This window comes from Alligator sinensis, unplaced genomic scaffold, assembly GCF_000455745.1.
Source record: "Alligator sinensis unplaced genomic scaffold, ASM45574v1 scaffold755_2, whole genome shotgun sequence".
NCBI lineage: Eukaryota > Metazoa > Chordata > Crocodylia > Alligatoridae > Alligator > Alligator sinensis.
The window spans coordinates 996175-1007883 of NW_005841883.1; the positions used below are offsets into that span (position 1 = coordinate 996175).

Sequence of the window (11709 nt, forward strand, 5' to 3'; positions counted from 1 at the left end):
CTGCTCCTGGTCTCCACCCCCAGGCTGCACGGCGGCTGCGGCGGGTACCTAGGCCACTGCCAGCAGCAGGTCGCCGCTTTCTTCGGGGAGTAAGTGCCCGAGGCCGGCTCTGCAGCCCGCCGCCCTTGCTCCTGAGGGCTCCTAGGCCAGGGCCGGGCGGGTCTGGCTGCGCCTCCAAGGAGCCGGGGCCTGAGCAAGAGCCGCGCTCCTGCCCCGCTGCTGCCTTGGTGCCGGCCCCCAGCAGTGCTGCGGAGGCCCCTCCAGCTTCAGGGATCAGGCAGCCCCCGGGGGAGAGAGAGCAGGGAAAGGCAACAACTCTTCTGAGGAATAAAACGCAGGGGGGAGGAGGGTTGCAGCACTAAAGGCCTTTAAAAGCCTCCTGTTACTTAGCCAGAGCACTGCTTCCCTTCCACCTGAGAAGCCACAGTGTCCGCTCCCCAGCCTGGGCCTGTATCTGCTCTGCCAGTGCTTGTTCATTAGGCCAGCTGGGCTGCTGGGGAAGGGCAGGGCAGGGCATCCAGCAGGCTCCTGGATCAGTTGTACTTAAGCCCCCACAAAGGGAAGAGTTGGCAGAGCCCAGACTTGAGTCCCCACCGTCATGTTTTCCAGAAAAGTCAAGAGGATCTTGTTCATTCCATACGCGCTTCATGACCAAGATGCCTACGCCAAGACTGTGAGAGAGAAATTTGAAAGTTTGGGTAAGACGACAGACTGGTTATACAGCCCTTTGAACGACGTAATAAAAGTGGTGTGACGTTAAAATATTTTCTGTGAGCTTTTAGCCAGGTGGAGTTTCTCTGATAAAGAAAACAGGCGTGCTCTTTCACCTGTCCAAAATTTAGGATTGTGAGACCGGTGCGTGACTTGTATATCCATGCCATAACCAGCACGCAACACCTAGTCAAACCACCTTTTCATTGCTTTCTGTATATATACAAGCTTCCCAGGATCTTCATGCAGTTGGGTGGGGGTATTTTTGCACGTCTCCCTCGCAGAGTTCTGCTTATTCTGTTACAATATTTTCATTAGATCGTAATTAAGCTGCCATCAGCAGAAATATAGGAATTGTTAGACCGCTTCTCTGGTGGGTAGCTTTGTTTCTAGGTAGCACTTCAGAGAATGAGGCAACAAATCAAGTAATGGATGGTTTAATGGGTTAGCCTTTACATATTAGGAATAATCTCTCTTTGTATCCGAATCTTTCATACCCTGTCTAATCATATAATGGATATTTTCACACACTTATTTAAAACTCTTTAAAAAGATTTACTACTGAGGTAATAGAACAAAAGACTGAATTATCAAGCTATTCCTCATGAAGGTAGAGGTGTCCTGTTTACAGGCCACTGTGGCCCATTGGCAATGGAGGCAGGGCTCCACTGTTTCTTTACACTTGAAACAAGGAAGAGGTGATGTGGTCATCACCATGCTCCAGTCTCTCTCATACTACGTACGGTATTGTTTGCTGAATGTACTACAGTACTAGAAAAGCAGAGATCTTCTTCAACTGTCAACAGTGATGCCCTCTGCATAATGTCCTGGTTGGTTCCAGATAACTTAAAACTCAGCAATATAATATGAGTAATTCAGTTATTCATTCCAATGTGAGTTTGCTTAGTAACACAAGTTATTCCTTATCCACCGTTTGTCTCCAGTGAATAGCATCGGTCAGGGCAGTGCCCAGTCTTCTGGGGTCCTCTAACATTCTTCTACACTTTTTCCCTAGCCCTGCCTAACCTCGACAGCTTTGTCTAGCCATCTTCAAACTGCGCTACCTTTGTCTTAATCACCTTTTGATCACTTGCTAACATGCACCACCATTCCTGTAGCAATCCTGAAATGTCCCATGTGAGCCATTTGCCACAATGAAAATCATCCCCTCTTTGATCTCCTAGTCAGTGAGCAATGTTATCTCTCACTACATAAGTAAAACATTTCCTTAATAGCTTCTTGTAAGAGTTCCAAAAACAGGTAACCCGTGTTCTCTCTTTAAACAGATATATATTTCCCCCTCCCCTTTTTTTAGGCTATGGGCTAGACAGCATACATGAATCTTCTGATCCCATAGAATCTGTAAGGAAATATGAAGCAATATTTATAGGTAAGTGTTTAGTTCCATCTCTTTCCACTTATGATTCATGTGGATTAATTATTGCAGTCACACTTCATACAGATACAGCAGGAAGGGGAATGAAGGATCTGACCCTGTTTAACACGGGTATTTGTTAGAAAAAATAAGAACACTGAAAATGCCTTCATATGCCACGCTCTGGCACCCATGCCAGGAGTTGCCTACTCTGGTCTAGTCCATTTTAGATTGCCCTGCACTAAGTGTTTGGGCTGCAAAAAGCCTGCTCTCCAATTCCATCTCTCTCCCCTTTGAAGATAATTCATTCACTTTTTTTTAAAACCCTATGATTTAGGCCTGAGCTACGCTACCATGCCTAGCAGCACGCTGCTTAGCTTGGTCTAGATATATAAACCAAAAATATGCAAAATACTAAACCAAAACAAAAAGGATAAAAATAAATCTCTTTAAAACTGTAGTGTCAGAACCAAGGGACCCCAGGCTATTATTTTTATTCATGACTCCACAGTGGCTTGTGCTCTCACAGAAATAAGACACTTGCCTAAGCTCCATTCCCTAAGCCAGGGGTTTCAAACTCTTCTGGCCCTGAGGGCTGGGTGATTGTTGTGGGGCTGGACCCACAGACTCTCTGCATTCTGGATCTGGAGTGGGTATCACATGTGGCACGGTCCTCTTCCAGTCACTGCAGGGCTGTGCTACACAACCTAAGAGTGACATGTGTTTGCTTTGGGGCTGTGCTGCACCCAGCAGCCGCTCCACCACTCCAGGATGCAAGCTGGAGCAGGCAGGGCTGTGGGGCACAGGACCAACTGCGCACCCTGCATGCTATCTTGTGGGTCACTTTTAAGACCTACAGGCAGCACCTGGGGGCTAGGTGGTACAGCTCTGGTAACAGGCTGGATCTTTGACACCCCTGCCCTAAACAAATTCTTGCTGAACACAGCTCTAGCCCTAGTTGTTTCAACTTATTTGTAACACTTCAAAAAAAAAAAAAAAAGATGAACAAGGCAAAGTCAAAGTTGTCTTTCAAAGGGTCTTGTCTACTTCTTATACAGACCTCAATAAACTTATAATAAAGAATGTCCATTGTAGTAAGCACAATGTCTGGGCTGGAATCTAGTTCTAGTAACAATACACTGGACCCAACAAACCAACTAAGCCATAATTTTAATAATAACAACTCTTCAGTGCACAGAATCCCTAGCAGTTAGGCTTTAGAGAAGTCTAACTCTTGCCCCCTTATTTGTCTTCAGGAAGATATTACTTTCTGAAGCCTGAGGGGACAGCCTGAGCTCTGGAATCCTCCTTTTTCTTTGACAAATCCTCCATTTCATCCAGTTGTTTGAAAAATACATTCTAATGAGACTTTAATTCCTTTATCAGAGTATTATTATTACGATCATGTTAAGAATCTATTACACACTTACATGTTAGAACAGCAGATTTGTTATGTGAGGGTAGTGTAAAGCTGAGAAGGGATCTCTAGGGCGTTAGCTGATTGACATTTGAGGTTGGCATTCTTTTAAAGCATCTGGCTTCCCTTACAGCTGAAACAATCTATAGGTGTCTGGCAGTTCTGCTGATGGTCTCAATTAAAGCAAGTGGAAAACACATCAAATAACATTGACTCTTTTCCTGCAGGGGGTGGAAACACATTTCGTCTCTTGAAAGCTCTTTATGACAACAGTTTGCTCCTGGAGATCAGGAAGAGAGTTCTTGAGGTAACTTGGCCACGTGACTTTCTCAGAGCCAGGTCTTAGTCTTATGGGCTGAGAATATCTAATCACTCTAGAGTAGTCTTTTAATTTGGGACTTCCCAAACTGGGCTGTCACCTCCTAGGGTGTAGGAGATTGTTTGTTAAAAAAGCCTTAAAAAATAACTGGACACACTGTTCCACATCCAACTTAAATTGTATGATGATAGGTCTCTTTTAACCCCCTGTTTTGTAGCCTGAGAAAACCAGCATGAAGCTCCTTTAAGACTAATAAAGACTGTAAATGTATGCAGCAGGCAGCTGGAGCCTTTGCCAACATAACAGCATTAGACTTTTACTCATATGTGCCTTGATACAGAATAGGACAAACTCCATCGGACAAGATTATATACAGCTTCCATACCTGGCACTTCCTGAAACATGGTATTGACTTGGGATACATGAAGTATTACCAAGAGCCAATAGCATTAATGGAGTTAATCACTTCTAGCCCAGCATGGCTGAGTGAGTCACATAGGGTAACCCTTAATTTAAAAGAATAGAAATAAGCTAGAATAACAATGCCAAAATGGGATAAATGCCACATGGCTTGTACTTAAAAATGCCCCCTGCCAGAAGTGAAAGCCTTCAGAGCTGCTCTAGTATTTAGAAAGCAAACATCCACTATTGAAAAAGCAAACCTAAGGATTTTTTTCTTCTAGAGATCCTTTGAAATAATTGGTAAGATTTAATTACGTAGCTTGGCAATGCCAACACTAAGCCTTTTCAGATACGTTGTGTATTATCTCTACAGTTTGCTCCACAACCCAGTAGCATAAGAAAGGGGAGAGGGGAGGAGGGTGTGCAAGGACACCAGTCCTGGGTGCTAACCTAGAGGGGGTGCCAGGATGGCCCCTCCACACAGGAGTCTTTGCCATGGCAGGCACAGCTCTGCTCGGCCTGGCCATAGGAACCAGGCAGATGCAGCCCCTACCCAGTAGAGTATCTGGAGGTTATGTGTGTGGAATGATGATTCTCTTTCCACCCCAGGAGCATTTGTCATGAGAGGCACAACCCTGTGTCTGGAGTGGTGGGGGGTGGAGTGAGCAGGGTACCAGGAGTAGCCCCAAGGAGCCCATTCCTCTGCTTGTCCCCCAGTGGCAGCAGCCAAAGCCTGCCATGGTACATCAACAGCTGCAGCTGTAGCAGCTGCTGCTCCAGTGACAAGAGTCAGGGCAAATAAGACTCCACTCCCCCTCCCCTGCCCAGGCACTGAAAGAGCTTGCTGCACCTTTGCCACAATCTTTGCATACACAGCATTGAAGAAAAATCTTATCATTACTTGTATGATAAGTGTTTCAAAGGGTAAAGTCTAAAACCAGGACCGATATCTAAAAGGGCTGTTACATGACCTGAGATGATGGGTTTTGATTAGTAATGTATCTAGTAACTGGAGAAGTTACATTCACCCCAGTGTGAAGAAGAGAGCTACTTAGAAAATGCACAGGATAAAAAAATTAATCTCATGCAGCATGGTATTTTATATGCTTTAAGGTGCACTTGACAAGTCTATTGAAGATGTGCCACAAAAGAGATTTGTGAGGAGACAGCATAACAGAACATCAACAAGCAGCCAAATATTTTCATGCTTTTTGGAGTGGTGGATTGCAGTCCACAGAGAAGGAGTTGAGGGAGTGGCACTTGAGAACAGTGATCTCATCAAGCAAATCCAGATAGTCTCATCTGAATGTTACCAGCACCATCAAGCTCCAATAGCTATGAAAAACTCCTGACAACCTGTGTAACGTGCACCTTAGACTAAGGCATTATTTTAAAAGACCTTTAACTTAATTCCAACCACTTTTACAGCTCTGATAGCATAAGTTCCCCTAAAACTATTTCTTTTCACCTCAGAAGAACTGCTTCATTTTAGTGTGAAAGTGCTAGCTTGACTTGTTCCAGAACTTTGTTTCTGCACCCCCCCAGCTGACACCTTCAAGCAGCCCATCTTGTGAATGCACTTAGTCAATCTTAGCTGATGTCTGGGCACAAACAACTGGTTTCTACCCTTCAGGGGTGAATTATAAGTGAATTATAAGTGTTCTCACCCTACAAAGCATAGAAACATTGAACAGGAAACAGATTTTATTGTCCTGATGCACAGAGAGATGTAGCATCATTTCCTTATTTCCTCTTGTCTTGGAGTCAGAAGGAAGTGAAGAGCCATTTGGAAACCAGAGTTGCAATTAGAACTTCAGGCCCAGCTATGGACTCAACCCAAAAGAAAGAGCTGCTTTTGATTTGACAAAACTGACTGAAATGCAAGAAAATGATAGATGTGGCCTGTGATAAGACTGCAGCTGATAATCAGAAACTCAATAGCCTTCAGCTATACAGATACTGCAGCCAGAAGTGACTGTAGCTTGACATAGAGACTTCCCAGCCAGCTTTAATCTAGCTAGCTCAACTATTGGCAGCAGTGTGACAGCATGGCACTCAGTATGGAGTAACTCACCCTGAGCAGCTAGTTTTTTAAACTTGCTCTCTTCACGAGGGTGAATTCACTCCTGTGACCATGGTACAGATATACCTTTTGAAGTAGTATAACTAGGGTGGGTAAGAGGGGCACCAAGTTAGGAGAGGTGCTAGAATTGCCTCTACCCCACCCATGCTGGAAACTCCAAAACAGTCCCTAGCTGCTGCTCTTGCTGCCACCACTTGAAGAGCAACAGCTGAGTAGGGCAGAGTATGTGGTGGCGGCACACTTCTCCCCACCATCTCTTGGAACTGTTTCTCTCTTCCCCTTCTGCTGCAGCACTTGGTCGGGGGCACCAACTCTACTTGTTATACCACAGAACTTTTGGCTGGCTGTCCCTCTCAAAAGAACATAATGTTATACAATTGTACTCCCATGTTTGTGAATCAACTATCTTAGGGTATGTCTGCGCGGTGGCAGCAGAGAGCTCTGTTATGCTGCTGAAGAAAGCCCTGCCTGTTTATTTCCTCTCCACATACATTAGGCCTAGTAATGAAGTGTTGAGGATGTCCTGGATGCGCTCTGAGTTGGCTGAAAACCCAAGTCTTGAGTACAGGATGCCCTTAAGGCTGGACCAAGTCTGACCTCATTTCTGGCAGACTTTTGCAGAGAAGGAGTGGGTGGATGGAGTTTATTGTCTCAGTGATGTGACTGAGTGCTGTGATGCAGTATAGCCATGAACTGATGGTTATTTTTTTAAACTAATATACAGCAACCAGTTATCTGTCAAATGACAATTTTCCCCCCTTCAGACTAGCACAGAACATTTCTCCAGCAAGAGGGACCTCCTTAGTACCTTGAATTGTGAATTTATTCTCTGTACTTTGGCATTGTTATAACTGTAACATTGACTTAGATTCTCAGTTGGCTTAAAATGGCGTAGCTACAGTGACATCAAGAGCTAGGCAAACTTGAGTCACGTGAGCCTGTGGCCTTTCTATTCCCCTAGGACTTTTGACCCTAAACACAGGGCATGGACTTCCCAAGGGGGTCACCAGCTCCAAAAGTTTAAGGAACACTACATTACAGAGAACAGAAACAAATGAACATTAAAGTGTTTTGGTGTCCCCAAGAGGGAAATGAAACGAATGCTGCCCTTACTGAGTGATGTTTTTTGAAGGCACAGGCAGAAGCTAGATAAAGTAGTTTTATTCCTGGCAGTAGGAGGTTGAGCATTGCCAAGTAGGCCTGTAATACCCTACAATTCTGGATGCAAGTTTAGATGTGCTTTAGTTCTAAATCACATCAACTCTGTATGTGTGTGTGTGTGTGTGTGTGTGTGCATTTACACATGCAACCTTGCAGGGAAGGCTAGGCTGAGTAATTTTGATGGCCCTTTCAGGATTAGTTTTCCTTCTCTTGTTCATCTGATGGGGGTTCTCAGATTTCATGTAAGCTTACACTATTCTAACCCAAGCTTCAGAGCTTCTGGTAGTTGCCAGCAAGGCCCAGAAAAGCTCATATTTGCGTTCTTTCCACCTTTCTCTGAAATTTCAAACAGCTGAGGTACACTGAGAAACTTCTCTGAGTGGTGGGTTTTGCCCATGCACATGGGATTCATATAAAGCCATATTTAGGACCAAGAAGGGATTTTCTAACAGGCCAGATTAGCAAGGATGGTTGGTAGGTGTAAAGGATAGGCATGTGAGTCTTGCTGGTGGGGCTGGAGTGGATATTCTTGTGGACTTGTTTCAACAAACATATGTCTGCTAGTGGTGGCAGGGATGACACACTGATACAATCCTATCTGTGCAAAACAAGTAAATCCTTTTAGACTTCGCTGCAAGTAGAAACAACCCAGTTAAATATCCTTGAAAAAAACTACTGTATGTTCTTTCTAGAATACTGCCTGTTTTCCCAGCAGCAAATTTTCAGGAAACTTCTACACCACGTTTTCTGCAGTGGCTAGTTAACATCTTGGCAACAAAGTTCTAAGTTTGTTGGCTGAATTCTGTTTCCAGCTTTGTCATGGACATTGAACAAGTCACTTCCACTGTTTTCCCCTCCCCTCTGATCTATAAAAATTGCATTAGAATGGGGTAGTGGCTGGAACTGACAATGTTGAGTCTTTTCAGCCAGAGATGAGAAATTGACAGGCTTCAATAATACATCCCTTTACAGTGTTCCTTTGTCTTTCAGGATGGAGTTCCGTACATGGGGTCCAGTGCAGGAACTAATGTAGCTACCATCAGCATAAACACAACCAATGACATGCCAATTGTGTACCCACCTTCCTTCCAGGCCCTGGGATTGGTTCCTTTTAACATCAACCCCCATTTCTTGGACCCAGATAAAAAAAGCACTCACATGGGTGTAAGTAAACTATTGTGCACTAGCTATGCAAGGGGATGAATAAAGGTGTGGTTAGAATGTATACATACTCTAACTTATAAGCACTAGCTGCTAGCTAGTCTCTTATTTTGGAGCTGTTTGAAATGTTAGCAAGTACGGAGAACTTAGTACAGTATTTTCTTCCTGAAACTCTGGAAAACCCTTTTGCTCTGCTCTGTCCAAGGCAGTCTTCTTGGATACCTCATGCAGACATTAATTTTGAAATCACCTCCATTAATATGTTTCTGTTTTGAGGGCAAGCACATTGAGTTGGAGCAGTCCCTAAACTGAATGATTTAATTGCTTACACTGGGGGAAGTCCCTCCAATTGAACTTTATGAATTCCCAAGTTTAAGCCATAGGTTGTTTGTTTAATCTACATTCCTTTAAGGCCTCTTCTCCAAGGGTAGTATTGGATATTTAAGGGGAAACCTAGGTCCAGTGGTCAAGAGTCTTGCCATGGACCCAAACAGAACCAAGTGCTTCAATGACAAACTTGAAGCTTGGCTCAAGAAGCAATTTGCCTGGGAACAATGCGTACCTCCTTCAGCGTGTGTAAAACTTGATCAAATTTTAAGTATTCTGTGACACTTTGCTAGTAGTCTTTAGATACTTACACAGTAACAGTTTATTTAAGCTGACACTCATTAGGTCCTTCCATTCCAGGAGACACGTGAGGAAAGGATTCGTCAATATCACGAGGAACCAAATACCCCTCCAGTACTGGTAAGTGATACTTGCTACTAGAGAGGTTCATATCTCCTGTATATATACCACCTTTACCCCCACTCTTCTGCCAACCATTCATCTAATTTTAGATGGATTTGTCTTTCTGGTTCTTTCCACTTTATAATAATGTGGACAATTTCCTTCCTCCTCACCCCTCCTGGCCTCAAAGTTTTTATAAGAGAGTTCAAAGGTTGAACTTAACCAGTTGTATGCCTCATTCAGCTTGCTGTGACCTTCCCTGATTCTGGTGCCATTAGGTTCATAAAGAGAACTGGTGGCAGAGTAGGAAGCTCCTCTTGAGTACCCCTTGCCCCCCCCCCCTTGATTTTCTAAGGAAAATCATTCCTTAGAAAGAGAAAGAGAGGTGAAAAGCTAACTCACTTATTGTCTACTAAAACTTATACATACCCAGTAAAAATGCATTGTAATGTCATGACAACCTACAGCTACATGGAAAATCAGCATTGTTGTTGCCTTTACTTACAGCCAATATGTCCCGTTTGGTGAATGGTTGTGCACTAACACAAGGGTTGACAACATATGGCGAACAGGCTCGATCTAGCCCATAGAACCACTAGATCTGACCTATGGAGCCACTTTTTCCCACCCCTGCCTTCCTGCTACCCAGATGCAGTATCGCGGCTGGAAGCTGCTTTTGTGCCACTGCCATTTCTCCTCATCCCACCTCCCTAGGGCTGCAGCATGGGCAGCTTCCAGCTGGTGGGCAGCTGGAGAGGCCAGGTAGCTTCCACCTGAGTCCATGCCACAGGTGAGTAGCAGGGGGAAGGAGACAGGTGTACAGAGAAGCAGCAGCATAGAGGCAGCTCCTAGCTGCCTGGCTCTGGCACAACTCCAGTCTGGCTGGAACCCATGTTCACATTCAGCTGGGGAGTAGGGGCTGAGAAGTGGCAGCTCCCAGCTGCCTGGCTGTGGCACGGACACAGGAAAACCTGTCTGCTGCTAATGCACGACTGAAGCTGGGTTGTTCCATCTCCTGGCTTGAAAAGGTTGCTGTCTTTCCATCCCCTGGGTTGAAAAGATTGCTGTTCTCTGCTCGTAACAGATTAATCTGGCTGCTGCATGGCACAAACTAGATTTGAGGTCAATTGCAGAAGAGATCCCAGGGACTACTTTCCTTCCCTTGTCCTTTGGGTGCTATGTGTGGTGCATTGTTGTGTATTTTAAAAAGCACAGTTAGGCTGATCGCCTAAAAGAGAAGTCACCTTCCTCTTAACACTATGTAGGACTCGTTTGCTTTGCCTTGTACCTTCATCTTAAAGGGAATCATCCGCAATAGGGTGCGGTGTTAGACTTGTCATCTGCAGATGTTTTGAGATCATCAAGACAAAACTATCGGGAAACTGTTTAAACAAACATTGGACTGCCAGAGATGAAGGATGCCACCTAAAATAACTCTAAAAGTAAATTGTCATTAAAGGTTTATTTTAAACATTCGAATCCAGTATAAAATCAACTCACCTGTTTTTTTAAATGTCACAACCAGCGTTTCTGCTTTTCTCCAATTAAGGGCTTGCGTGAAGGATCAATGTTACTAGTGGAAGGAGATAAAGTCACTCTGCAAGGAGTAACCGGAGCTAGACTGTTTTTAAGGTACTGGTTACATTCAACACTGTGCAACCTTTTTAAACTTGGATTGAATTCTGTTCTTCAGCCAGGAGAAAGTTAGTCATGATTTTAAGGCATGGACTGGGCCTCTGAGATCACAGTTCATTTGCCAGATCAAATTTTGTTGTATCCTATACTGCTGGGAAGTCTCTTACTTGCTCATCTCCGTTTCTCAGCTGTGACATAGGAATACTTCCTTACTTTCCAGGATTAAAGAAAATGGTGACAACATGGTGAAGGATTGTAAGAGATGACAACATTGTCTTTATCTAGGCAACTTTATAGGGTTGCCATTCTACTTGTCCTTGCTGGTTTATAGCATTCTCTGTTACTTATGACTACAGTTGTCTACTGGGATATAACAGCCTTATTGGCTAAGGTGTTGATTTCATAGTATGTTAATAAAAGGGATCAGTGCCATCAGATTTGAGTAAGTGCAAGACTGAGTCCTAATAGCCATGCATTTTTAGTCTTTAGTTTCATGAGTAGTACTATGGACCAATAAATAAATGTCTCTAAAACTAGCCAGTTACCTTCACTGGGCACTCACTGCTGCTTTTGACGTATGAAAATGTGTTTTCTTCTTTTATTAAGACTGGATCCTAAAAGTTCTCTGTTAGCAGTTAAAGAAGAAATGTAAGCTTATAGCACAATCTGTTTTGACTGCAGGGGTAAGCCACCAACTGAACATGAGCCTGGTACAG

At 44.0% G+C, this 11709-nt stretch overlaps 1 protein-coding gene across 1 annotated transcript; it reads left to right on the forward strand.

Annotated features, from left to right (window-relative positions):
• Window positions 1–6: 6 nt before the first annotated feature.
• Window positions 7–11684, forward strand: LOC102377863 (alpha-aspartyl dipeptidase-like). Its single transcript, XM_025196669.1, has 8 exons — window positions 7–89; window positions 610–698; window positions 2027–2101; window positions 3731–3810; window positions 8459–8632; window positions 9317–9376; window positions 10908–10990; window positions 11600–11684. Exons 5-8 carry the CDS (start codon window positions 8474–8476, stop codon window positions 11643–11645), a joined length of 348 nt encoding a protein of 115 aa, XP_025052454.1. The 5' UTR covers window positions 7–89; window positions 610–698; window positions 2027–2101; window positions 3731–3810; window positions 8459–8473; the 3' UTR covers window positions 11646–11684.
• Window positions 11685–11709: the final 25 nt, after the last annotated feature.